Source organism: Crocuta crocuta, unplaced genomic scaffold (genome assembly GCF_008692635.1).
Source record: "Crocuta crocuta isolate KB4526 unplaced genomic scaffold, BGI_CrCroc_1.0 scaffold24, whole genome shotgun sequence".
NCBI classification, from domain to species: Eukaryota; Metazoa; Chordata; class Mammalia; order Carnivora; family Hyaenidae; genus Crocuta; species Crocuta crocuta.
Window position 1 is genome coordinate 5948193 of NW_027530974.1, and position 27957 is coordinate 5976149.

General features: G+C 50.4%; 1 protein-coding gene across 1 annotated transcript in view; it reads left to right on the forward strand.

Moving 5' to 3' along the window:
- Nucleotides 1-27957, forward strand: part of RREB1 (ras responsive element binding protein 1) — a 132049-nt gene that overhangs the window by 92295 nt on the left and 11797 nt on the right. The window contains exons 7-10 of the mRNA XM_077770058.1: nt 1146-1290; nt 1838-1971; nt 17493-17682; nt 18838-21751. Of these exons, the coding sequence (XP_077626184.1) occupies nt 1146-1290; nt 1838-1971; nt 17493-17682; nt 18838-21751 (3383 nt within the window). The remainder of the gene's footprint in view (nt 1-1145; nt 1291-1837; nt 1972-17492; nt 17683-18837; nt 21752-27957) is intronic.

Below are 27957 nucleotides of genomic sequence, written 5' to 3' on the forward strand. Positions count from 1 at the left end.
CTCAGCCATCTCGTTGCACCATCGGCCCACATGCCTTCATTGCTCTCCCTGCTGGTGTTGCACAGGCTGCTTAGCCTCATCCCGGCCCTGTTCCCTCCGAAGAAGGTGCAGCCCAGACGGAGCTGAGCTGAGTCATACTTCTTTCTAGAAGTGTGACCAGACCGTGTATGAAAGCTTGCCGTCTTTTCCCATTTCCTAAGCTCTTCCCCAGCAAGATAATCCTGCGAAAAGAGCTATTTCTAAAAAGCTGGACTCCATTCCTCCATCTGGCACAGTTTAACCCCAGTCAAAGATGATGATGGTGATGGCGGTTGTCATTAGGAAAACCAGACCCTTGATGTCACAGAGTAAGGAAATTGAGACTGACTGTCTTTTTGTAATCTCTTTCCTTATATATAGGCCTTGGGACCTTGTCCTTAGGGCCTTTGTTTTAGAACTTGATAAAGTAAGGTCACTTAAATCAGGTCACCCATAAAGCTCTCTTTTTGGAGCAGACATACCGACTCCATGTAATGCTTTCTTACATGTGTGTTCCTGGCCCTGCGGATGTCAGGATGGCAACATGCAGTTTACTCCACCCATTGCCCGCATGGCTCTCTCAACCCATAAATCCATGTACTTTCATGAACAACACGATTCCAGTTCACTCCCAGCGTTTGTTTGTTAGCACTTCTCAAATTTGACCCCAACATGCCTCTGAAAGGAGAAGAGAGCACCGACTACTGGCAGTTGTGAGGTGGCAAATGCAGGATGGTGACTTGATTTAGGAGCTGGGCGAGCCTGGGAATTCTTTATTCTATAGAATTGTGTGTCCGAAAATAGTACCTTTCATCTGAATAAGCAGACCTGGCAAATCGGATGGACTTTCATCTCGTTAGTGTCTGTGAAGTTCATGAACATCTTCCAACAGACAGCAAAGGATTGAGCGCCGTTTTTGGATAGCATTTGTGAGAGCTTCAAGGAGGGGTTCAGGGAGATCATATACAGCTTTCAAAAGAAAGAAATCACTGTATAAATTACACCCTGTATCTTAAAGAAAATGTAGGTACCAACTCCTAAATATATGATACAAAAAATTAAAAGAAATGAGCCAACTCGGTTTTTCACTAAATCACGTTGTGTGTATATATGTGTCTTCTTTCCAGACATATGAAGATTCACGAGAAGGACCCTAACAGTGCTACAGCTACAGCCCCCCCATCCCCCCTGAAGCGCAGGCGGCTGTCCTCCAAGAGGAAACTGAGTCATGATGCCGAGTCCGAGAAAGAAGACCCAGCACCTGCTAAAAAGGTTCTCACTGCTCCCGGCACACGTGTGCCTAACCACGGGACTCCTGGCAGAAATACTTTTAGCCTTTATTTTCACAGTCTTGGGACTTGGCAGGCATCCATCCTAAGCTTTTAACCTGTGTTTTCCCACACTGTTTTGTAAGATGTCTGCAGGAAAGAGTACCTGTGTGCACTTCCTCTTTGGGTCCCCCTCACCGAGTCCCATGAAACAAAGAGCATGTTTCATTGCTCTGTGCTTTATTGTTTCTCCAGCTGGAGTGGAAGCTCCATACGTATTAGGCGCTCTTGTCCTTACTCTCTGATTCTCTATACCTGTTGGATACTAGGTGCTCCGTAAACGGAGTGGGTTGGATGAGTGGGTTGAAGGTGGATGGATGGGAGCATTCAATGAGTGTATTGTGAGTGAAGGACTGGTCAGTAGCATCCTTAATTCCTAGGAGGGAGGCCTCCTTTCCCTTTTAGATCTGGATTGAGTATTAGGTTCTCTTCTGAAGCAGACCCATGGGGGAGACCTCCTTCCTGACTTCACTGTTTTCCTTTCCCCCAAGATGGTAGAAGATGGGCAGTGGGGTGACCTGGAGAAGGTGGATGAAGTGTTTCACTGCCCAGTATGTTTCAAGGAGTTCGTTTGCAAGTATGGACTGGAGACCCACATGGAGACCCACTCAGATAACCCACTAAGGTAGGAGAAAGGGCGGGACACACCTGTACTCTGGAAAGCTCTTTTTCATTCCCGTTTCTTCTAGCCTATTACCTGTCCTTACTCCCCAGTTCTCCGAACTGGGCTAATGGGACTTAACTGAGGTTTGATGACAGCAAGGCAGCTAATAAGAAAGGTGGATGGCACAGGGGAGAAGCCAGGCTGAGAAGTGTCAGAAGGAAAAAATGGCTGTAGCCGTAGGATGTGTTTACCAGGGTTCACTGTCCTTCCATTTCGCTGCTGGGAAGGCCCCTGGAGCCGTCGCCAAGAGTCCACTGTGCACAGGGTGTCCCCGTCACGGGGGGCTTTTGAGCATCAGGCACATTTTCTGTAACACAAAAGGTGTTGCAGCCCAAGTGATTGTTAGCCGTGCAACTGTGTGGTAGGACAGAAGGGCATACCAGGTGGTCATCAGTGTTTTGACTGGATTGGGTAAGGGGAGTTCTGTTCTGCTTCATGCAAGACTCCGTGCGAAGCCTATCACAGTGAAACAGTGAGATGTGATTGTTCTGCCGGTCTGGATTCTATTTTTGGCCTTTGCTGCTCCGGCTCTCCTGGCCCTTCGCCTGCCCAGGCAGAGAAGATGGATGGTGAGCAGACTTTCCCCGCAGCATTCAGGGTAGGGCCGGAGCCGAGGTGGACTTGGCCTTCCTTCTCTATCTTCTTGGAGAACTTCTTCATCAGGCAGAAGGTCTGTGTTCTCAGTGACAGACAGGCCTGGAATGTTTTCCTGCAGAATTACCCCTTTTAAAATGCTACTGCCGTAGTTCCGAGCATTGAAAAGAACCAGGGGCTATGGGGCGCTAGAAGACCTGGAAGCTGTAGCCTGCAAGGCACAGCCCAAAGTTCACCCAGAGCAGAGGCAAGCACCTACCCGCTTGCCACTCTGGGCTTTGGAAGGCAGCTTGGGAGTGTGGAAATCTGGACACCTGCCTGACTCACCGACGCATGGACCACATTCCCTTCCTCAGGACAGGCGTTGGGGTGCGATCTGGGAGTAAAGGGGTCTGACCGAGCTGAAGGCTTCTATGCTGAGGGAAAAGCCTAACTGTATGGTGACTTAAAGCCATGTCAAATGATTACACTTAATCACATCAGCTTGACATTTTTCCATTAGGGGAAAAACAGAATCCACGAAGAGTTTAAACTGCTGAGCAGTTGAAGTGCTACAAAATGTCTTTTCATAACTCCCCCGGTCTCGGGAAATTGCAGGCTGCGTAGGAGAGGGCATGGGCTGGTGGTCAGAACTCCTGGATCCCATCCTGCTCCCATGGGACTTGGATCCACTGTATTTGAACCTCGAAGGAGAGCTGGACCAGATAATTCCCGTGTTCCCTTCCAGGCTTTATATTCTAGGGGTTGGTCTCTTAACAGCTGTTCTTTTGTCTACGGAGAAAAGGCACTTGGCTCTTCCTTTTGCAGTGCCTCTAGTCCTGAGAGATCCGGGAACGTTAATGGTTTCATTAACGTCCACAGCACCCCCAGGATGTGGGCTTGTGGTACGTGGTGAATATTGAAATAGTTTTCTCAACCGAGGAGCTGAGCAAACAGAGGAGAAGTGACCAGACGGGCTTCGTGTGGTGAGTCGTGGGCATACGCAGCAAATAGCACGTGGGACGCTGACCCCCGCCCCACCTTGCTGCCAGAGAGCCACGCCACCTAGCGTTACAGAGGGAACACACTGCCGGTCTCTGAGCTCCTCTGTGTGTTTTCTTTCACCTCGCGCTTTAGTCCGGGATCATATTTCATCTTAGCAACTACCCATTTGCCTCCTTCCAGATAATCCTACCCTACAGGAAAAATAATTGGGCTCTCACAAGAGATTTTTGAGCGCCTGGGGGCCATTACAGCACCACATATAGCAGTGATAGAGGCTGCTCCAGTGTCCCCTTCTCACATGGTGGCCTGGATGAGGGTTCCCCTGAAGCGGGGCCTTCTGGACAAGCACCTGCCCCAGGGACAGGCTGGGCCTACTACTCAGGCGGGATGGTACGTGCGATGGACATTGGTTTTCCCCTTCTGCATAGTTTGGTGGGTAATTCACTTGCTGTGGCCAACAGGGCAGATGAGCCGTGAAGTTGAGCCTCTAGTCTTGCCTGTTTTCCTCGCCTACTCAGGAATAATGCCCTTTGTCTGGTGAGGGTTTGCCTGGGGGAGCTTGGTAGCCTGGCCGGACCTCAGCCCCTTCTGGCAGCCTTCCACTCCACTGGAGCCCCCAGACGCTGTGCCCGCAGCGCAGCCTTTGTGGGGGGTGAGCAAGCCGTCCCCTGTCTGGTGTCTGTTGCCATGTGGGGTGGGGCTTGCATCTGGAAACCAAAGGGACTTGATTACAGAACATAGTTAATTTCCCTCTTCTCCTCTCTGCTCTGCTGTTCCACATAATAGCCTGCTATCAGAGGAGGCCATGGGGGCAGGCATGAGCCGGCAGGGGCCAGCCAGGCAGTGAACTGTGACAGTAGCTGGTGGGAGAGACTGCTTGTTAACCCAGAGCTAAAATAGACACCAACTCCATTTGCAAACCCCAAAGGCAGCAGAACCACAGTGGGATGCTACCCATTCAAACAGAAAGTTTATAACTCAAAACAGCTGTTGGTTTCTCGCTTTTCTGCCCTCACCCCCTCCTACCCCCTAAAGCTGGCCAGGTGCCTGTGATCCCTTAATAAAAAGTGTTGGAGATCCAAACTTGTGTAACTGCTCAGACTGTTCTCCATCCCTCTGTGTTTTACATTAACAAAGCGTGTGTGAGCATAGAGCACAAGGAAGACAGCTGCTGGTAGCAATTCTAGAATCTAGAATCTAGAATCTTCATGCTAGGCATTGCTTGGGCCCAGACATGACCAGAGGTAAATCCACATCCCCCTAGACAAGGTCAGCTTATTGAGAGCTGCCATTTGGAATCACGGGTGACAGACTCATTTTAAATTTTCTAGTGGTCACATTTTATTTATTTAATACTTTTGACCTTTTTAAAAATTTTTTTAATGTTTATTTTTGAGAAAGAGCATGAGCAGGTGAGGGGCAGAGAGAGAGGGAGACACAGAATTCGAAGCAGGCTCCAGGCTCTGAGCTGTCAGCACAGAGCCCGACGAGGGGCTCAAACCCACAGACCGCAAGATCATGACCTGAGCCGAAGTCGGATGCTTAACCGACACAGCCACCCAGGCGCCCCTCTAGTGGTCACATTTTAAAAAGTAAAAAGAGGGGTGCCTGGGTGGCTCAGTCCGTTAAGCATCCAGCTTCGGCTCAGGTCATGGTCTCGTGGTCCGTGGGTTCAGACCGTGCGTCGGGCTCTGTGCTGACAGCTGGGAGCCTGGAGCCTGCTTCGGATTCTGTGTCTCTCTGTCCCTCCTCTGCTCATGTTCTCTGCTTCTTTCTCTCAAATAAATAAACGTTAAAAAAAAAAAAAAAGGTAAAAAGTAGGTGAAATTAATCATGTTTCTTTGCTCACTATACCAGTAAATACCAAAATATAACATCAACACATAATCAGTGTGTTACCTTCTTGTTTACATACAAAGCCTGTACCGTTTGGTGAGTGTGGTGACAGCCCATGTCAATCTGAACCAGTCTGGGGACACAGCGGCCCACCACACAGGTGTGGCTCCAGGACGAGCCCACTGACAGCAGGGAAGGCTCTGAGGCAGCAGCTTGGCTGTAAAGGCCCCCAGGCTTGTGTTTGATGGCTTGTCTCGGGCTGGCGGGGGCTGGCTGGGCCAGGAGGGGTGACAGCTGGATGGTGACCATGGCTCTGCGGCTGCTGCCGAGGGCAAAATATAGCAAAAGTTATTGTATAATCTTACATGGCTTCCTGATGAAAGGTCGGATAATAAATAATTTTTAAATTATTTTAGTTAAAATGTATCCAGATGATTGTTTCTTGTGTGCCAGGCACCCGACCAGACTTGAAGGAGAAAAAAAGAAAACAGTGATGTTAGAGACAGGGCCCCTCCAGAGCCAGTCAGGAAACAAATGGGAAGTTCTAAAGCAAAGCAAAAAGGATATATTCAGGGCTGTGAAGGGCCCAAGTTGCCTATTGTCCAAACAGAGGGAGCCAGATCCAGTTAGTGTAAAGCTTCCCTTGACATTTTACACTGGATGTTGTGACACTTCATGGTGTCCTGTAGGTGACACCAAGGAGGCTTTCCTTGGTCTGATCAAACTATTGATCTTGATTGTCAGTAAGAGAAATTTTAAGGTGATGCCCAGAAATCTGTGTCAAGAATGAGCACGTGGAGAACACAGTGGGCTCCAGCAGGCTCACCCTCCCGGCCGTATGACGGCTTGTCCCACACCCTCATGGTGACGGTAAGTGCTGTTCCAGGCACGCAGGCCAGGCTGAAAGCCGCCCCCCTCATCTTGGTGGTGGAGGGAGGTGCCAGAACCTTCTTTCTTCTGGATTCTCAAGTGTTTCAAGGAATGTTTGGCTCCCTTCACTGCACCACCCTCCCCATACACACCCGCATCACCTACAGGGAGCCCATGAAGACTAATTCACATGGCTTTGGGCTCACACATGTCATCCTAATCAGCATCTTGGCCAAGTGGAGGCAGCTTTGAAATGGTGCTGGGGGCTGAGTGGGGAGACAGGGGACATGTCCCCCGGCCAAGCTGGAAGTGAGAGGCGCCTTTGTCGGGATCTCCACTCCACCCTGCTGGAGGGGCCTCCCCATGACATGGGGCTGTTCCGAGCCCAGGCGGCCACCAGCTTCTGCCCTTAACCTGACCATGGTCAGGTGTCTGGGACCTGCCCTGACTTCATGCCACTGATTGGTTGAACCGTCCAGGCAGGGTGTCAGACACAGTGTGCAGTCTGGCGGATTCCTGGGTGTGGGGAGGGCAAGCTGCCGCGCCCATCACCGGTCAGGGCCCTCACTGTTGCTCCCAGCAACTGGGAAAGATTAGTGCAGCTGTTGGATGTCAGTTCTCTGGCTGGGACGGGAGAGAGGGCGGGGAAGGGTGGGCACCAAGGCAGGAATGTCTGAACCGGGTGGGGCTCCCCAGGAGAGGTTGTTTGCACTTACCCCTTCTTGCCTCTGGAGACACAACAGGAAAAAAATGGAGCATGAAATCCCTTGTAAGAAGGAATGTCAGTCTCTCCGTTAAAACAGTGTAATGATCAAGAAACTCAGTATCTCAGCGAGGTAGCCAGGGTGAGCTGAACGGTCTCAGCAAGGTATCTCATAGGCTCTGATGACAGGGGCCAGGCCTGCTGGCTGCTCGGGGAGTATTAGTGGCAGGGAAGGCTCACAGGTGAGCGGCTGTCTGGTGTCCAGACATTAAGAATGTGCCATGGGTTGTAGAATTGCTGAGGGCATCTGCAAATCACTGTCCTCTAAACGGATAGCAGAGCAGCATGGAGTTGAGCTGACCAGCTCCCACCAGCCAGCCCAGCCTCCTACCTGGCATCCCCGTGGCCCCCCGGGCAAGCCGACACGGTTTGCGCATCTGGAAAAGGCATTGGAGGGCTGTGGCGGGGCTGAGGGTGGCAGTCCAGTCCTCAGACTGCAACAGACATGGAACGGGTATCCCATTCCAAGGAAACTGAGGAGTCACATTCCAGGGCTTTGCCCAGGTACTATTTATAATGGACAGAGAACATGAAAGCGGTTTGTCCTCTAGTCTTTTGTTACAAAGAGCCTCTTTTCTCTAGTTCTGCTTTTGTAAAGATCGGGAAGCCGCGTGGCTGTTTCAACTTGGTCTGAGTCCTACCTACCAAATTTTGTAATCCAACTGCAAAAGCCAGACAGTTAGAAGCTCGAAGGGACTTGATACCCTTATATAGTGAAACCACACTTCATTTTCCTTAGATTGTTGGGGAGGCCTGAGAGTTCTAAAGAAAGGTGTTTCCTAATGTTTGAAATTTGCCGAAGCTGTTTATCCAAAATATATTTTCAGTTGACTTCAGAGTTTTCTTCACCTGGAGAGCGGTGGTCCACCAGACGAGCACACACTACTGTAGCAGGCACTGGGAGGAGCTAATTTCAAACTTGTTGAGCCACACGATTTTTCTGTTGTTGTTGTTGTTGTTTTTTTTTAAGCTTCTTGGTAGCCTTGCTCTCCACTTCGGTAAATCCCATTGCTGACACATTTGCCTTCAGGTTTACCTTGACTTGACTGCATCTTTGAAGGGTGTGCATGCTTCTTTCTCATCTTAGGTACTCCAATGAGCGTGGACACATTGCTAATTTCAGGGCTGGTGTCCTTAATGGTGAGAGCTATTCTTTTTTTTTACTTTTTAGAGAGAGAGAGAGCAAGCGCATAGGTGGGGGGGGAGAGAGAGAGAGTGCGCGCACGTGCATAGGTAGGGGAGGGGTACAGTGAGAGGGAGACACAGAATCTGAAACAGATTCCAGGCTCCGAGCTGTCAGCACAGAGCCTGACACAGGGCTTGAACTCCCAAACCACGAGATAATGACCTGAACCGAGGTTGGACGCTTCACCCACTGAGCCCCCCATGCTCCCCAGGTGAGAGCTCTTCTTGACGTGTAGCTGTGAGCTCTGCTGTGAACCTCCCAAACTACTGGCTTTGTTCAGGGCTTCCTCTGGACCCTCTGTTCCTACCCAGACTATAGTAGCACATTTATCACACCGCATTTCTACCCCAGCGCAGGCTTATGTATAGTTCTCTTTGAAGAAATAAATAAGAAAGAAGAATGTAGTGTCTTCTTACAAGGGCTTGTGTTATAAAACAACTGATATCCGGGCACCTGGGTGGCTCAGCCGGTTAAGCATCCAACTTCAGCTCAGGTCATGGTCTCACAGTTTGTGGGTTCCAGCCCCATATCAGGCTCTCTGCTGTCAGCATGGAGCCTGCTTTGGATCCTCTGTCTCCCTCCCTCCCTCTCTTTCTCTTACAATAAACAAACAATCAATCAATAAAAGAACTGATACCATGGTGCCCTGCCTCATTACCACAGGCACACTGTGACAGGGGTTAGTCCTCCATTCAGTGACTCAAAAATTCTAACTTTTGTCTTTTTAAGACTGGTGGTGGATATGGGTATGAATAAGAGCGTTCGTTTTCATTAAAGTCCTCTGAGAACTAAAAGGACAGCCAAACCCCTCCACTAACCAAGGAGGGTACTTCCGGAGCTGGCTTGTGGCTTGTTCCGTCCTTGCTTTGCTGTCTGTGTGCCTGCAACAGCCAGGGGCAAATGCTGAGCTGTGGCTGGAGGGGTTGGGTCTCTCTGTGCCTTCAGGACTAGTACAGTTGGTGTTCCCGTGAGAGTCCAGCTTCTCTGACTGTGCCAGCAATGTGCTCTGTCCAGGCCGGCCAACGTCAAGGCCAGGGCCAGGCTGCTGTGCAGTTTTGCTTATTTGTTTAATCTCTGGGGGAGAAGGGACAAGCAGAGCTGTGGTTGTGGTGCATCCCTCCAGCCCCCAGGGGCCACCATGGAAACTTGGCTCACTTGCCTGCATGCTGCTGGGAGACATTTCACTCCCCTAAGACCACCCCCCCCCCAGCCCCCTCCTATCTGTGCTTCACACCTACCCAGACCCTTCAGTGACCTTGCAAGTGGTGCTGAGGAAGGGGGGTGGGAGCAGATAAGCTGCAGGCAGCTGCTTTTCGCCTCTGCTGTTAGGAGGGCCCTGACTGCATGCCCCAAACCATAGCTCCTGCCTTACCACCCAACCCTAACACAACTTGGGAGCCCCAGCCCAGTCACAGGAGCGACCATGACTGAGCAGCCCTGAGGGACGCTGGGATGTCATAGGTGATGAACTGGAGAATGGTAACATCTGCAGTATTCTGAATTCACATTTCTTTTTTATAGAAGCATTTGCTGTTGTGTGTTGGAATTCACATGTTTTCTAGGTGAAATTGGCTCTGGTGAACTGCACTGGGGTACAGAAACACCATGTCTGTGCGCAGAGTGATTTGGGGTTCACATACAGGTGTATATGTGTAAAGTGTGTGTGTGTGTGTGTGTGTGTAAATTGAGGGTGGGCCGAACATCCACATTAGCATTCATTCCTGTGTTTGATATGTAACCTCACCTTGTCCTTGAGAGTTTTTTTCACTGATGAGTTTTTGTTTTTCTTAGAGTAATTTATTTCAGTATGTGATTCTAAAAGAATAAATGAAAAAAATTTTAAAGGAAGGTTTTAATTATTTTTTTTGAGAGAGAGTGTGGGTATGTGCATACAAGTAGGGGAGGGGACAGAGAGAAAGGAAAAAAGAGAAAATTCCATGCAGGCTCTGTGCTGACAGAGGGACTCTATCTCACAAACCATGAGATCAGGACCTGGGCCAAAATCAAGAGAAAGTTTTGATTTAGAAGTGTCAGTGGAGTTCTGTTAGCATCTTTTCTTCATGGAGGGGGGAAGGGGAGTGAGCAAGGGGCACGGAGAGAGGGAGAAAGAGAGAAGTGGGGCTCACCCTAAGTGGGACTTGTGTTTTACCTAAAGGGAGGCACAGGGCTCACCTGATGTGGGACACAAACTCAGGAACTGTGACATCATGACTTGAGCCAAAGTCAGATGCTTAATGACTGAGCTACCCAGGCGCCCTATTAGCATCTTTCAATCTTCTAGCTGGAGGAGCACCTGGGTAGCTCAGTCGGTTGAGCGCTTGACTTCAGCCTTGGTCATGAGCTTGCGATTCACCAGTTCAAGCCCTGCACTGGGCCCTGTACTGACAGCTCAGAACCTGGAGCCTGCTTCAGATTCTGTGTCTCCCTCTCTCTCTCTGCCCCTCCCCTGCTCGTGCTCTGTCCCTCTCTCTCTCTCTCCCCAAAATAAATAAAAACATCAAAAAATATATTAAATCCTCTAACTGGATACACATTCCTTCAAATCCATTGATCTTACCGAGAGTGAACTTCTTTTCCATTTGGAAAAGTTACCCTCTATTTGCATTGCCACAGTATCAAAAAGCAATCTCAAGTTTGTAAGATTTCCCTCTGGCATGTTGTCAAAATCACATGCAAGATGAAAGTGCCCTACAGCAGTCCTTGGTCCTATGACCATTAAAGTACAAAAGTACAGCCCTGCTCCTTCTGAATGTTTGCAATGGTACCGTGCGTGAGTACCCGGAGTACTGTGCAGGGCAGGATTGAGATCCCAAAAGCAAGGGTGAGTGGAGAGTCACAGGGACCAGTGGCTCTGGTCTTAGTGAAGACTGACAAGCCCAAGTGAGGTTAGCAAATACCCCAAGATCAGAGCCTGCGGTGAGCAGCATCGCCCACAGATTGACAATGACCTCCATTGTCCTTGAAGAGCTCTTTAGAAACACAGTTGCAAAGTGTTCTTCCCGGGGGGGCCTTGGGAAGGCTGGTTGAACCGGAGTGTCTCTGGCTCACAAAGGCCCATCCAAAACTTTCTGGGTGATGGTTTTCCACACTGGTTTTATTTAAGGTCTGCCAACAGGTGCCGAGCGTGAGATGGGAGGCAGTGTTTTTCTGTGGGGTTTTATTTTCTTCCTTTTAACTAGCCTCATGATATGCTTCTGGTTTCAAAGCTGATTTTTTTTTCCTCCGCCACTTTCCAGCTGCTTGTTTGCGAGATGACATTCTGTATCTTTTCAGAAGTGAACTAGGAGTGCCTTGGCTGAATCCCAGGAAAACAGAGGTGTGAAGTTGTGGATGTGGGCCTTGTTTAGGTCTTACTAGAAGGCTCTTGGTGCATGTGCAGGCTGGGATGACATGTGCTTCTCTTCTGAGCTGTGGCCCCGGGAGCAGGAGTGGGGACGGGGCGGGGAGGCAGGTGGCAACCAGGAAGCACATGCATTTCTCCCGTCAGTCTCAAAAGGAAACAAACAGTGGAGACAGTGGTCAAGTTCTTGAGAATGAAGAGAGAACACCTCCTTTAAAATTAAAGTTCACTCCCCCTGCATTCTCGTGTTAGCTAGAGTGGCCGGGAGATAGACTGACTGCACCTGGTGGCTCTGGTTCCCAGCAGCATATGATCATGGTCAAGTAGCACCTTGCAGCTTCCCAAGCATTTGATTCTCCATCACTGACAGTAGCTCTAAAAATGCCCATTTTACAGATGAGAAAACAGAGGCTCAGAGAAGGATGGGGAAGAGTTCTCACAGGCTCTTGTGGCATCAGATGTCCTTAGACTCGGGGTCCTCTCACTTAATTGTCACTGTACTAAGAAGGTCATGAGGGGGCAGATTCCTATCTCAAGCCTGTTTGGGAAATTTTGCCCACCTGGCAGCCAAAATGCAGATGAAATGAGTGGTCCAAGGTCACATGACCTCCACTTCCCCTCCCCCACGACCCCTGAGCCCATCCTGTACCACTCCCCAGATGCCTTCCATGAGTGACACAGAGCATTGTGCCAGTGCTGGTTAAATCAGTCGTGTGTTTATTGAGCACCTACTATATGTGAAACTAACTTAGATGCCAAAGACAGGAGAGGTTTGAAGGTGAGTGAGAGAATGAAGAAAGGAAGGAGTAGACGTGTAGAGATAAGTGAAGAAAACAGTATCCTTAAAAACTCACAGTTGTGATAGAAGTGAAGTAAATTCTAATTACCACATTATAAGACACTCCACTCCCTTTTAGAAGAATGGGGCGCTTGGGTGGCTCAGTCGGTTAAATGTCCAACTTTGGCTCAACTTATGATCTCATGGTTTGTAAGTTCGAGCCCCATGTCAGGCTCTGTGCTGACAGCTCAGAGTCTGGAGCCAGCTTTAGATTCTGTGCCTCATTCGCTCTCTGCCTCTACCCACCTTGTGCTCTGTCTCTCTCTCTCAAAAAAATAAATATATGTAAAAAAAAAAAAAAATTAGAAAACTGACTTCTCTTGCCCTTCACACTGAAGTTTCCTGGCCAGCTGGCCCCACACTAGTGCAGGAGACTCAGGGAGGGTATTCAGAAAGGTCTCTGGGGTATAAGAAAAAAATAATAGACCTTTTATCTAACCCTTTAAAAATGTCTCTTGTTATATTTTGTAACATACCTGATGTATGCAAATATCTATACGTAACACGCACACACACACATTTCTGTGTTAAAACAGCAAATGGATAAGGGTACATGCTCAAAAACATTCTACTTTCCAGGTGTACAGCTTACAGAGTTCGTAGCTCAGTCCTCAGGCTCACCTGCTCCCCTTTCTCAGTAGACTTGCACGATACCAAGAGTCAGTATTACATATACCCAGCCTGTTTATATCAGTAATACTTGTGATCATTTCCTATAATCAATAGAATTTTGTATAAACAAATGACATTTTTTAAGAAGCATAATCTCTGCGAGGGGCATGGTGCATGGGTAACTCAGTTAAGTGTCTAACTTCGGCTCAGGTCATGATCTCCTGGTTCATGAGTTCAAGTCCCGCATCGAGCTCTCTGCTGTCAGTGTAGAGCCCGCTTTGGGTCCTCTGTCTCCCCTCTCTCTCTCTGCCCCTCCTCGGCACACGCTCTCGCTGTCTCTCACTCTCAAAAATAAACGTTAAAAAAAAAAAATAATCTCTGTCAAAACTAAGTTGGGCTGTCTTGTTTATGGTCCAGATTAGACAGAGTACTTAATTGCTGTCAAATTTAGGGTAGGCAAGACATCTGTGAGCAGTTGAGAGAAATAATCATAAAAGCCTAAAAGGATCCTGCTTTAGCTTGATACGCAAAAATCTAAGCTCTTGCTCTGCGTCAAAGAGTCTAAAACCGGATATCAAAGATGTTGTATTGGGAGTATGATTCACGCTGTGATAAACACATGGAACTTCTCCGGGTGCAGCTAGACTCAGACGCAAGCCCCTGGAGAGTGAACGTAGGGTTGGTTACTGCTGTCTTCACAGCAGCTGTGTCCCTGAAGATTGCAGCAAACACAGAATTAGTGAACGTGAAAGGTTGTTCCTTATAGTTTCCTGCGAGCCTCTGCTTACATTTTCTTCAGCTAATCAGTACAGAAATTTTTGTGTTTTTGTTTCTGTTTAAGGAACTCTGAATGAATACCACTGACTCATTCACAGTGAACTCACAGCCAGCAGCACTGTAATTCACGCCTGAACAAAGCTTGCCTGACTCACGCGTTTTCGCCATAAGGCACGTCAGTGTTTCTTGCGAAGCAGTGTGGTGTAGGTAGCGTGTTAGCTCTATGCTGGGAGTCCATTTTAAACCATGAAATTGCCAGCAAAAAGCACAGATTTAGTGCTACAAATATGGCACTAAATAGACTGCAGAAGGACACTCATGTACGGTGAGAGCTGAAATGAGATGAAGGGGCAGCATCGCCATCAGCCGCAGCCGGGAACACGCGGAGGGCGGCTGGGTTTTCACCTCTCTTTGCATGTCCTCAGATGCGCTGCGAGTATTAATTTGGTGTTTACAGATATGTTTTAGCAGGTAAACAAATCCAGAAATACAGAATCCACCAATAACGAGGACCGACTATATATGTTTTAGATAAAATAATGTACACATGAGGTGTTTTTTGTTGTTTTTTTTTATGAGTGCCCCACCCAGCCTTTACCGGACTTTGATCAATGAGCCCCTCTCTGCGAGGTGCAGGGTAGAGCTGGGTGAGGAGCCAGGGCCAACTGTCAGGCGTGACTGAATGATCAGTCACACCGCTCGCTGAGTCTGCCAGTGCTGTTTGTCTCGCAGGGTTGTTGGGACAAATGAGTTTAGGTACTTGTGGAATGCCAGCATCCGGGACAGTGCCCACCACTGGCAAACATGAATCTGAAACACTCTACATACGTCCTCCTCAAAATGTATGCAGTCGGTGCTAACTATTAATTTGGCAAGAGAGAGTGCAGACTTCAGGTGCAGAGTGCCCAGCGGATGACAGCCCTCAGCACCTGCCCTAGTCTTTCTCGCCTCCTCTTGTTCTCACCTTCTGGGGAGGGCACAGACCAGCTTCTGTTCCCCACAGCTTCCCAGTCCTCACCTGCTTACAGCCAAGACAGGACAGAAGGGAAGACGCAGGGAGAGAGACTCAGAACCATCCTCCAGTTAATAAAGGGCCAAGCCAGTGAGGCCATAGGCTTGACTGCCCTGCCTGCTGAGTGCAGTCACTCTGCCTACGCCTGAGTCCCACGCTGTGGAGCCTTCTGGGCTTGGCGCCTCCACCTTTTCCCAGAAGCTCTGATTGTCCTGTAGGTTTGCTGGGGAAGTGGGCTCCTTCCCTTCACCTGTGCCACAGTGAGACTGCGCAAGGGCTTCTCTCCTGGGGTTTATAGACTGAACCCTCTGCACTCATCTACCACAGATAGTGCTGTGGACGTCGCTGAAGCTCAGAAAAAGGCAAAAAGTCAGCCTGCTCTCAGCCATTTGTAATTAGATGTTTCTCTCTTTTAAATATATTAGGAACATTTCAAACGTAGGCACAAGTAGAGAGCACGGTGTCATGACCCTCTCACGCACCCTTCCCCCATTCCAAGTCATTGCAAAAAAGATCCCCAGGCTTTCCATTTCACTTAACAGTATTTCATTACGTACCTATAAAGAAAAGGGATGTAGAAAGGGGGAAAAAAAGCATAACCCAAATATTATCACAACTTCAAAAGGTAACAGTGATTTCTTAGTATCACCATATATATCTGATCAGCGCCATATTTCCCAAATTCAGGCATTTCTCTCATCCCTTCAGTCAGTACAGAGTTGTCAGCTGACTGCTGGCGTGGGGGTTAGGGGCTCCGAGAGTGTGCAGTTGAACTTGGTTCAGGGGAGACTGAAGTCACCGTGGTAGAAGAGAAAACCATCATTTCCAGGCAGCAAGACAGGACAGAGCTGCTGTGGGGTGTCGAGGTCATGGCCCCTCCACGCGTGTTCCAGACAGAAGGAGAGCCTCACCGAGAAACCACAGACACACTGCTTTCCTACTTAACTTCTCACAGCCTGGGACTTAGCCCTGCGGGTTGGGCAGGGTTCCCTGTGGGTGGGGGTCCCTCCCCCCCTTCCCCCCCAGAACATGGGCTGCGTGCAAGTGATTGCTGGGGAGGGAGACGCAGCCATACCGTGGGGGCCCTGGAGCATCTGTCTCGCAATCGGTGAACCTCAGCACCGTTCCCCCAGAAGGAGCTCAGTGTTTTGAGTGGCTCGTGGGAACCCAGCATTCTAAATTTAATTGAACGATGACAGGAGTCTTGATGGCAAGACGCAGCCGAGTAGCACCGGAGATAGGAGAGGTGGGCGCACAGCAGGACCTCGCTTGCTGGGGCCTGCCTCTGCGCGGTAAGGACAGCAGAATTGCACATACTTGGCACTTCTTTCAGCACAAGAGGATGATGAGCTCAGCTGCCTCACTGGTCATTTCATTATCTGTTTCCAGAGAAGAATCTCAAACCAAAAAAAAAAAAAAAAATGTTTTCCATGAAGGTGCGTGCAAGCAGACTCGAGCAGGTTGCCCTACCCCTCCGCGTCCCAGGTTCTTTTTAAAGCACCTCTAGGACCTGCCTTGGGGGGTTGTGAGTGACAAACGCATGTGTGCCTGCAAGCAAATACTTGGAAAATTGCTAGGCACATAGCACTGTCCAGTAGAACTTTCTGTGGTCGTGGAAACATAGCAGTGTATCAGGTCTACATTGCCTGATTCCGATGTTGAAATGAGGCTGATGTGACTGAGGAAGTTTAATTCACTTAAACAGCCCCATGTGGCTCCCATGGCTGCTGTATTTAGTGACAAGCTAGAGGATATTGATAATACCCTAATGACTGGATAGTTAGGGCAGTTCTCAGCAAAGACCCAGAAGGTGGCGCTGGTATGAAGAGTGGAGGAATCATCATAAAAAATGTGGCCCAGGACATTGAAGATGGAGATCATCTCGGAAGGCGGGGTGGGGGGAAGGCTGATCTTTAGATGGGCTGCATCTGTGGGGGTCTTTCAAGGAATAGGAGCCCCTCATCGTAACAGGTATGGGCGGGAGGCTGAAGGGGGCTCATATTCTGTCTTTGCTTCATACTGGCTGTGTGACCTCAGCCACATCGCTTAAGGACTTTGAGCCTCTGTATTTTTATCTGTAAGATGGAAGTCAGGACCTGCCTGCCAGGGTCATGCTCTGGGCTTAGTGTGGGAGCGACAGTTACTTTGTAGATAATGATGGTAATATCTGAATTGAATACATAGTCAGTGTCTTGGACTACTGATTTAGTTGGAGAATTTGATTATCGTTTCATCCGGGTCCATCAGAGACCGGGGATGCCAATGTGACTGCTCTAGATGCTGTGTAAATTTATGCTATTTGGCTTGTAAACAATTATGATCATTAAAACTCCATTGAGCTGAGGGAGGGAGAAAACCTTGGAAATGGTCGCTCTATGACACATAGTTAAAGTAAGCAGAAGTAAGCTTGCAGCGTGGCTTTAGGTTCCCAACTGTATTAATGGACACACCTGTTCTGTCTACAAAGCTTGGGTATCCAGAAGCTGGTAAAACATACTTTTTTTCAAGGAAGTGTTTTTCTTGGTGCTACCTGTGAGCAGACTGGCTTCTGGAGGTCATACCATTTTTATTTCAATTGAAATGAAGCAACAACAAATACAATACGCTCCTGGACAAGTGGAAGCTCTGATAGGACCGCCTCCTTATATCCCTGTCCCATTTTTCTCCCAGATGTGACATTTGCTGCGTCACCTTTCGAACACATCGAGGATTGCTACGCCACAACGCACTTGTCCACAAACAGCTTCCCAGGGACGCGATGGGAAGGCCTTTCATACAGAACAACCCTTCCATTCCTGCTGGCTTCCATGACTTAGGATTCACTGACTTCTCCTGTAGGAAGTTTCCTCGAATTTCTCAGGTATTTTGATTGGCCCGCAGAACCAGCAGCCGCCTCCCTGGGCCGTGTGGTTGGACTGCACCTCCTTACCCTGAGGTTTCCCTTCCTTAAAATGTTGTCTGTTGGGTTTTGTCTTTTTTTATAACGATGTTTCCTCTTGAAATTCAGCTTGACACTTTCGATCTCCATTGGGTTGTTGAGAAGGATGGTTGGGTTTTAAAATCTTGTGTTGAATTTCTTGTGTATGAGTCTAGCTCATCACTGCCTTTCGCCCAATCTTAGGGCATTTGGATTTAAAGTTGTGAAGTGCTCACCACCCCCCACCCCCACCCCAGCCCTATCTGAACTGAATTTGTATTTTTAAAATTTTTTTTAAATATTTATTTATTTTTGAGATAGAAAGAGACAGAGTGCAAGCAGGAGAGGTGTAGAGAGAGGGGGGGAGACACAGAATCCAAAACGGGCTCCAGGCTCTGAGCTGTCAGCACAGAGCCGGACGTGGGGCTTGAACTCACAGATCGTGAGATCTTGACCTGAGCTGAAGTCAAACACTTAACTGACTGAGCCACCCAGGTGCCCCAGAATTAAATATTTCTTTAATATCCACATTACAGGTAAATATTTCCAGTGTTGTAGATTCTATTAAAAATGTTTTTTGGGTATTGTTAACCCGAACCATATTTGTTCTCTGCCTACCAAAAACTATTTTGAAACTTTTTTTTTTTTCAATTTTTAAAAATTGAGATTGAGGATGTCAACAGTAAAACTCTTTAGGTACAGAAGCTGCAAGCCTAATGGGTTATTCCAGATGCATATGCCCACGTGTGTATACCCATGTATATACACTCACTTGACCCTCCCCCCAGATGGTGCAGCCTCATGTCCCTTCCCAGGAAGGGCCCTTTGTATTGGTGTTACTTAATCGTGTTTCAGTGCTTCTCTGAGATACCCTAGGGATTGATATCATTCATCAGGCAATGTGACATTTAAGGTGCTTTGTGGTCTTCCTTATTCAGTCTGGGAAGAGGAATTCGCAAGCAGGGGGAAGCCAACTTCTTAGGCATAACAGAGAAAGGCTGGGTACTAAGGCAGCTGTGTAACATCTGCATCTCGGGGTAGTGATTATTTTTAAATCCTCTCTATTCCCTTGCTTTTGCCGACCCGGCTTTCACGCAGGCCTGGTGTGAAACAAACCTACGAAGGTGCATCAGCGAACAGCACCGTTTTGTCTGCGACACATGTGACAAGGCGTTCCCCATGCTCTCCTCGCTCACCCTGCACAAGCAGACCCACGTCGCCACGGACCAGGGACGGGACAGGCTGCAGGCCAAGACCCTGCCTGGTGACGCCCTGGACCAGAAGGTCTTCCTGGCTTTGCTGGGCCTGCAGCACACCAAAGACGTCAGGCCTGCCCCCGCCGAGGAGCCCCTGCCGGATGACAACCAAGCAATACAGCTCCAGACACTCAAGTGTCCGCTACCTCAGGACCCCGGCTGCACCAACATGCTGAGTCTATCTCCTTTCGAAGCTGCTTCCCTGGGCGGCTCTCTCACCGTCCTGCCGGCTACGAAGGAGAGCATGAAACACCTGTCCCTGCAGCCCTTCCAGAAGGGCTTCATCATCCAGCCCGACAGTAGTATTGTGGTCAAGCCCATCTCCGGCGAGTCAGCCATTGAGCTGGCTGACATCCAGCAGATTCTGAAGATGGCGGCCTCTGCTCCCCCTCAGATCAGTCTTCCGCCTCTCTCCAAGGCCCCTGCTGCCCCGCTGCAGGCCATTTTCAAACATATGCCCCCTCTGAAGCCAAAGCCCCTGGTCACCCCGCGGACGGTGGTGGCCACTTCCACACCCCCTCCTCTCCTCAATGCCCAGCAGGCCTCCCCGGGCTGCATCAGCCCCAGCCTCCCCCCACCGCCCCTGAAGCTCCTCAAAGCCCCCATGGAGGCGGTCCCCAATGCCCACCTGCTGCAGTCCCAGGCGGGTGCCCAGCCGGACACGGCTGCCCAGCTCTTCCTGCAGCAGCCGCGGGTGGAGCTGCCCGGCCAGGCCGAGATGAAGACGCAGTTGGAACAAGACAGCATCATCGAGGCCCTACTGCCCCTGAGCATGGAGGCCAAGATCAAGCAGGAGATAACGGAAGGCGACCTCAAGGCCATCATGACAGGGCCCGGCAGCAAGAAGACACCGGCCATGCGCAAGGTGCTCTACCCCTGCCGCTTCTGCAACCAGGTGTTCGCCTTCTCGGGGGTGCTGCGCGCCCATGTGCGCTCCCACCTGGGCATCTCGCCGTACCAGTGCAACATCTGCGACTACATCGCCGCCGACAAGGCCGCGCTCATCCGCCACCTGCGCACGCACAGCGGCGAGCGGCCCTACATCTGCAAGATCTGCCACTACCCCTTCACCGTCAAGGCCAACTGCGAGCGGCACCTGCGCAAGAAGCACCTCAAGGCCACCCGCAAGGACATTGAGAAGAACATCGAGTACGTGACCAGCAGCGCCGCCGAGATGGTGGACGCTTTCTGCTCCCCGGACACAGTGTGTCGGCTGTGCGGCGAGGACCTGAAGCACTACCGCGCGCTGCGCATTCACATGCGCACGCACTGCGGCCGCGGCCTGGGCGGCTGCCCCAAGGGCCGCAAGCCCTTCGAGTGCAAGGAGTGCAGCGCCGCCTTCTCGGCCAAGCGCAACTGCATTCACCACATCCTGAAGCAGCACCTGCACGTGCCCGAGCACGACATCGAGAGCTACGTTCTGGCGGCCGACGGCCTGAGCCCCGCGGAGGCGCCTGCCGAGGGCTCGGTGAGGATTGAGGATGGCGGCGGGGCGTTTGGCGAGCGAAAACCTCTGGCCACCTTCCTGGAGCCCCAGAACGGCTTTCTCCACGGCGGCTCCGCCCAGCCTCTGCCTCCCCACATCTCCGTCAAGTTGGAGCCCGCCAGCAGCTTCGCAGTGGATTTCAACGAGCCCCTGGACTTCTCCCAGAAGGGCCTGGCCCTGGTGCAGGTGAAGCAGGAGAACACGGCCTCCTTCCTGAGCCCCTCCTCCTCAGTCCCCTATGACTGCTCCATGGAGCCTATCGACCTGTCCATCCCCAAGAACTTCAGGAAAGGAGACAAGGACATGGCTGCTTCTGCCGAAGCCAAGAAGCCTGAGCAGGAACCAGGGAGCGGAGAGCAGTCCTCTCCCGGGCCTCCAGTGTGCCCTACCCTGCCGGTGACCTTGGGGCCCAGTGGGATCCTGGAAAAACCCACGGCCCCTGCAGCTCCGGCCTCTGCAGCCACCAGTCTGGAAGCCCACGCCCAGCCCCTGCAGGGCTCCGTTCAGCTTGCTGTCCCCGTCTACTCCTCAGCTCTGGTCAACAGCTCCCCAATCTTGGGCAGTCCCACCCTCATCAGCAGCCCCTCACTGTTGCGGCCACTGCGACCGAAGCCCCCCCTGCTCTTGCCAAAGCCCCCCGTGTCGGAGGAGCTGCCTCCCCTGGCCTCCATCGCCCAGATCATCTCATCGGTGTCCTCGGCCCCCACCTTGCTGAAAGCTAAGGTGACCGACCCGGGGCCCACGAGCACTGGCAGTAACAGCGTGGCTCCTGACAGCTTAGGAAGCCCCGTCCCCAGAGCCACCGCCACCCCCAGCAACACCACCAGCCCCAAAGAATCCAGCGACCCGTCCCCTCCTGCCAACAGCCCAGAAGCGGCCTCCCCCACTGAGCAGGGGCCAGGGGGCTTGTCCAAGAAGAGGGGCCGGAAAAGGGGAGTGAGGAGCCGGCCTCGCTCCGGCAGTGGCGGGGTGGACCTGGACTCCAGTGGGGAGTTTGCCAGCATTGAGAAGATGCTGGCCACTACGGACACCAACAAGTTCAGTCCGTTTCTACAGACCGCAGAGGACGATGCTCAGGACGAGGTGGCCGGAGCCCCCGCAGACCCCAACGGGCCCAGTGACGAAGAGCAGGGCAGCCCCCCTGAAGACAAGCTGCTGAGGGTGAAGCGGAATTCCTACGCCAACTGCCTGCAGAAGATCAACTGTCCCCACTGCCCCCGGGTCTTCCCCTGGGCCAGCTCCCTCCAGAGACACATGCTCACACACACTGGTAAGAGGGCCCGCCAGGCCGTAAGTGCTGCGTGCCCAAGGGAAGGCTGTGGCCTGGCTGCCCCGGGAGGGGGAAAGCAGGAGGCGGGGTTGAAGCGTGGGACCCTTTTCCCCTGGCCCCATTTCTAGTTTCTCTTCATCCTCAGGCTCAGAAGCAGGGGGCTTGCCTGGTGCTGTCAGCAGTTTTTCCCTCTGTGCCCTGGTACCCAGAATGACCCATTCCCACTGTCTCAGCCCTCCAAGGGCTGCCGGTGAAGGCAGGTGTTAAATGTTGGTGTCTGGGGGGCGAAAATGGTCCTGGGCCCATTGGATCACTCACTTTCATCCACCTCGTCCCGTCAGGAGGATGTAGCAAGGTCACTTGGTTAGCACAGCTAGTGAGAAGTAGAACTCGGTACTGAGGTATTGGTACTTTGGCAGGAGAAACTCTGCCTCAGATTCCCCACAGTGTTTTTGCAACTTAGAACATTCTGTGAAGTTCTTTTGACTCTGTTCTTAAAGGGACTATCGCAAACTTCACATTGCCAAAAAAGATACCCTAAAGTGTTTTTTAAATGTTAGTTTCTATATGTTGACTTTTAAAAAGAAGTTTAAGAGGATACTTCTTTTTTTTTTTTTTTTTTTTTTTTAAGTTTGTTTATTTGGGGAGAGATGCAGACAGTGTCAGGGAGGAATAGAGAGAGAACCCCAAGCAGGCTTTTTGCTGGCAGCACAGAGCCTGACTCAGGTGTTGAACTCACGAAACTGCAGGATCGTGACGTGAGCCAAAACCAAGAGTCAGACGCTTAACTGACTTAACAGACAACAGACCCAAGGGCCCCTAAAAGGATACATTTTAAGTAATTTTATACCAGGTACTTCTAATAGTCACATGACCATCTGTTCTCATCTTAATTCTGATTTACTGAATACTTATACATGATTTATATAATTGAAGTAAAGGTAAATTGGGTGAGATCCTTAACCTTTTTGGAGATTACTACCTAAATACTAATGGCGGGATCTAAAAACCAAATAAAGAATTGTATAATACAGGATTGCCAGATAAAATACTGGTTGCTAGTTAAACATAAATTTCAGGTAAAAATCAAATAACTTTTAGTGTAGGTTAAATATGCAATATTGGAGATAGACTAAAAACTTATTTGATATTTATTGGAAATTCAAATTTGTTTTTAGTTGCTAGATCTGATAATCTCAGTTATGAGGTTTACAATAGTGAGGGGAAGGTAGCGGGGAACTTAGTGTGAGCCATGCTCTGTACTCAGGTGGGAAAGGCTTCATTAAAAGGGTTGATCGTCACAGAAGCCCATGGCCGGCTGTTTCTACTCGTGAGGGAGTGGAGAGCACATTTCTCTGAGGCCGCTTGCCACACAGATGTGTCCTTTCTCTCTGGGTTGAGGGGGGGCCTTGAACCCGGGACTCTGGTGGTGGCAAAGCCAGGAATACCTGTCCACGGAGAACTCAGATATGTAACAGGAACCAGAACTTGTAGATTTCTGAAGCCTGATCTGCATTTTCAGGCTGCCATTTTCTTTTCATTTGAGATCATTTAAGCCTGACAAAGTAGAGGAATAGGTCTAAGACAGAAAGGAAGATGCATCTTGAAGAGGTGTCCCATGCAGCAGTCTTCTTGCTACCGTCTTTTGGGTGACACTGATTCGTCACCAGCAGAGCCTTATGGAGAAGCACATGCCTCTGCTATCACTTTCCAGAGAGCAGATGGCTGGGATCTGATGACGCATGTGGCTCTCGCCATGCTTCGTCCTCTACGCTCCCCTGACGCCGTGCCCTCCTCCCTCCCCCCGCCTCCAGCTGGGAGTCCTATGCCTAGTAGAAGCACTGCATGTGTTCCTCGGGTGAGGCCATTTAGCCCTGGACTCTCCCTTCCAAGACAACCACCAGTCTTCCTAAGAGGCCTGGAGCGGCTGGCATTTCCTTTCAGGAATTGTGCCCACATCTCACAGGTGCCTCATCGGAGTTCCCGCTTGTGAGAGCAGTCATTTCAGTTGTCTGGCTTTCAAATGCCTAAATGTCCGAGCTGGTTGAAAGTCTGGTAGCACCTGGAAGCAGCAAGGAAAGATGGGAGGCTTGTTTACGATGGAGTAGGGTGGGGTGGACATAAATATCATCAGCACGTTCTGCCCTTCTCCAGTTACCAGACCTTTGGCACCTGTGTCTGTTGCAGCCTCATCCGTGACCTCCTGTCGTACCGTGTGACCATCCCTTGTCCTTCTAGTGAGGGTAGCTGGCCTTGACTTGAGGGGAGCACTCAGGGTTGGTTGAGAAACATTCCAGAGGCAGTCTTCATGACCATCCCATGAGGGCGATGTTGTCCACGTCTCGAAGCGAGGAAATGAAGGCTTAAAGAGGCTGAGTAACTTGCCTCTGGTCTTAGAGCTCGAGTTCAAAGCCAGGGTCAAATTCCCTGCAGCTGCCCCACCATCAGGATGTGTGGCTGCTGGTTCTCTGTTGGCAGGTGTATAGGGCATGCCTGCTTCTGCCTTCATGACATATCCTGATGTGGGCCAGTGCAGAAGACTGGCAAGGGGCTGGAGATGAGGTGAACAGAGAGACGGACCAGGATGCTAGTAATCAGCCTGAATGACCGCGGGATGGTAGGAGCCACCTGCACAGACACTGTATAAAGCTGGCGCCCACTGGACTCTGTTCATTTCCTTTGCTGTTATCCTCGCTTCAGCTTCCAGTGACAGCCTCAGCATCACCTCTGAAATTATTTTATAGACTGCTTGGCTGGCGTGTCTGGTGACTGTGTTAGAACATTTTCCATTCATCGAGTGTCACAGCTGGACAGAGCCTGGGAAATCATCTGACCCACCCACTGTTCCCACACACTGGTGTTTTCCTGGTAGACGCTCTGCTATTGAAGGATCCCCTAGTTGCCTGGGCTTTGGCTCCCTAGCTGTCTGTGACATGCTCCCTCCAGAAGCTTTGGAATAAAACAGAGGCTCTTATGAGCACAGAAATTAAACACGGTTCTGAAACGGCCCTGTAAACAAAAGTGTTATACAGAAAAGAAGCCTCTTTTTTTTTTTTTTTTAAAGTGTTAAAATCTAGCTGTGTTCCAGCCAGAAGTTTTGAGCAGTGTCTGGGTTTAGACTGCCTTTAGGCAAAACCACGCATGTGTCTCAAGATTCCGCCTCCTCGTGACCTCTCGGCAGAGGCACAGAACGATCATACCGTCCATACGTTGTCTCCCAGGTGTTTTGTGTCCAGTGGGGCTTGCTGTGGCTCAGGCGAGGGGCACGGAGCTCAGCCGCTAGGGATTGTGTCTCAGGAGGAGGCTGGCATCTGCCATCCAGATTATCTCCCGTGGGGAGCTCTCTGCGCACAGCCACGTTCCTTCCTTGCACTACTTTCCTAGCCTGTGTCCTGGTGAGCAGGGATGGTTCCTCGTTCCTTGCCTTCTCTGCCTGAAGAGTGTTGCCTCTTTGAGGGAGGACAGTCCACCGTCCCTTCCTTCTCCCCTTCATTTAGGCCAGAGGCCAAGAGAGTACCAGTACCAGAAAATCCAGCCAGCCCATTTCTGCTCATCCCATCTTCCTTCCTATTTCCTTTTCTCCTAAAATGAAGTGGGGACAAGACCCTGGGATGGCTGGGGTCAGCCTCCCTCCTCCCCCCACCCAGCCCTGACATTTTGGGACTCTTCCAGTTGGTTTTAGCCCCCTTCTTTGCTGACCCTCCCTGTGCTACCCACTGCTCACAGGCAACCAGCGTCAGAGTTTGAAACCAGCAACATGTGCAAACCTTAGCATGGAAAGTACCTCAGACACCAGTGGTGTAGGCTACTTTTGACGTTCTGAATGAAGGTGGTGGCCTTGGCCGTTTTTGCCCAGCCAGCCCTGGGTGCACCTCTGTCAGATACAGAAAGAAGCATTCCCCCTTGAGGGTGGAGAGCGATGGAAAGAGTCTGAGGGTGTGAAGCTGAGTTCTCGAACTTACTCTCGCTGCTCACTCTTCTGCTCCCAATGGCCCCAGCCGGCCAGATCACATGACACAGTACACAGTCTCCCTGTTTCCTGACTGCTCTCTGAGCGTGGAGCGTGACACTGGCTAGCTGATGGTTTTTATGGCTCCTGGAAGGTGGAGGGAGGTCATGGGTCTTTGGTGCGGACATAACTCCTTATGGTCACAGGTACATTTAGAAGCACCCCTGCTAAAGCAGTAATTTGTGATTGCTAACCAAGTAGGTGACATCTTTTGATCCTTTTCCATGTAAATTACCTGTCCACAAGTTTTAGGGGAACCTGTCTGATGAAAAAATACTGGAAGGGCTCATGTTTTTCTCTGTCCGTGCAATCAGAGAGCACACTGCTATTTAAAGTATAAGGCTTGCATGTCTATTACGCCAGTAAAAATAAATGAGGGAGTGAATGAACAAATGAATATAAGGCTTATGCAGAGAGACGTGAATTTTTAAAGATTCCTGTTGTTGTCACTTTGAGAATCTTCATAACGCAGTACAGTACTCCGACATCTTTGGGTTGTTGTCTGAATTTAGCATGTGAATCTTCATCATGGGGCGTGAGCCTGGCTGTCCAAAACCAGCTGTAAAACTGAAGCATTTACCAGTATGGAAAATGCCAGAGTAAATCATGTCATGGGAAGAAGCAAGGAGCCAATTGTTCTATTTCAAATTGAGAATTATCTAGTTCAGCCTCATAGCTTCTGACTTGTTTTGCTCTCCGCTAATTTCTCTCCCTCTCAGCCTGGCCTGACTCAGAGAAGCCACGATGTCGCCTTTGACAATAAAACGTGTCAAGTATTTTCTTTACCTGAAACAGTGACCAAATAGTTATTAAAGATGCTGTTCAATTTTTAGTGAAAAGCAAAAATAACAAGCGTGTACCCAAAAAATAACAACAGCAACTAGTCTTCATGCAAAGGCGAGATGTTTTTTTGTTTGTTTTTGTCATTTTTATGACTTAGTAGAAAACACCGACTGGGCTCTGTGGAGGGAAACTAAAACAGCCAACGGGTGGCTCTCCACTTTTTTTATCCTGTAGGTCCCACGCGAGTTCCTTAAAAGCACACATGTCAGATCTCTGGGTTTTTCCTTCCGTGGTCTTTGTTCCAGACATCTGTATTCTTAAAAAGTAGCAACTAGTGATTTTGAAGCCATACCTGCAAGGGTTTTGCTTCTCAAGAAGGAAGGGACGTCCCCTTTCTTGGATTGCTGCTGGTGCTGGAAATTGGCGGGGCAGCAATTCTGGCCGTGCAGGGTTGCACAATGGCGTGCTCCGTGTGAACAGCGCCCCCTGGAGTTGTGGGGTCCGCAGTGCTAATTCCTTGGTCGCTCTGTGCCAGCTAACCCCCGGTGCCAGGCCCACGCGTTCCGCTCACAGTGAGTGCCCAGACCTGTCCCCTGCGCTAGACCAGGCATCCGTTGATAGTAACCGGGAGATTGAAGGGCCCCTATGATTGGTGTTTCATGGGGGTTGTGCTGGTTAACGTTGCTGCCAGTTTCTGACACGTGTGTTTGATCGTGGCAATCCCAAGGTTACAAGGCGAACATGCCAGGCCACAGCTCTGAAGTGGTGTTTGTTAGTACACAAGACCTGCTCCCTTGTAGAATCAGAGACTGGGACCTCAGCAGTTGGGGGTGAGCAGAAGAATCCAGTGGTAGAGTCAATGATTTACCGCCGCCGCCTCTCTCCTGAAGCTCACCTAATCCCTTCCCGTGTCCCCCTCCTCCCTGTCCCCCTTACCGTTGCCTTCTCTGCACATCCACCCACACACACCCAGGACATGCACAGGAGCCTGGTCCGCACTTTGAAGCATTGTGTTTATAGTACGAAAGGAATTGAAGTGGAAGGGTAAGACGGGCAAAGCAGGTTAACTCCTGTGTGGGGAGTTACTCCAGTGTGGAGTGGGGTGCAGACGGCCTGCTCAGCCGCTCCCCTTCACAGGCAGGCAGGCCTGGAGCACCTGATCCCCGGACACAGACCCAGTTACTTGGTCACTGTGCCCTCTAGCAAGGGGAGTGAAGCCCTATAACGCAAGGAGCGGACCTCCTCCACCTTGCCCGCGGGGACAGCAGTGAGCTCAGGCAGGGGCACCGGAGGACTGTCTCCGCGCCTTTCCCTGCCTCCAGTCCGCGGTGTGCAGGCCGCACCCACTAGACCAGGAAGCGAGGAGCGGCTCCCAAGGACACGGCCAGGGGCTCGGCTAGAGAGGCCGGTTTTG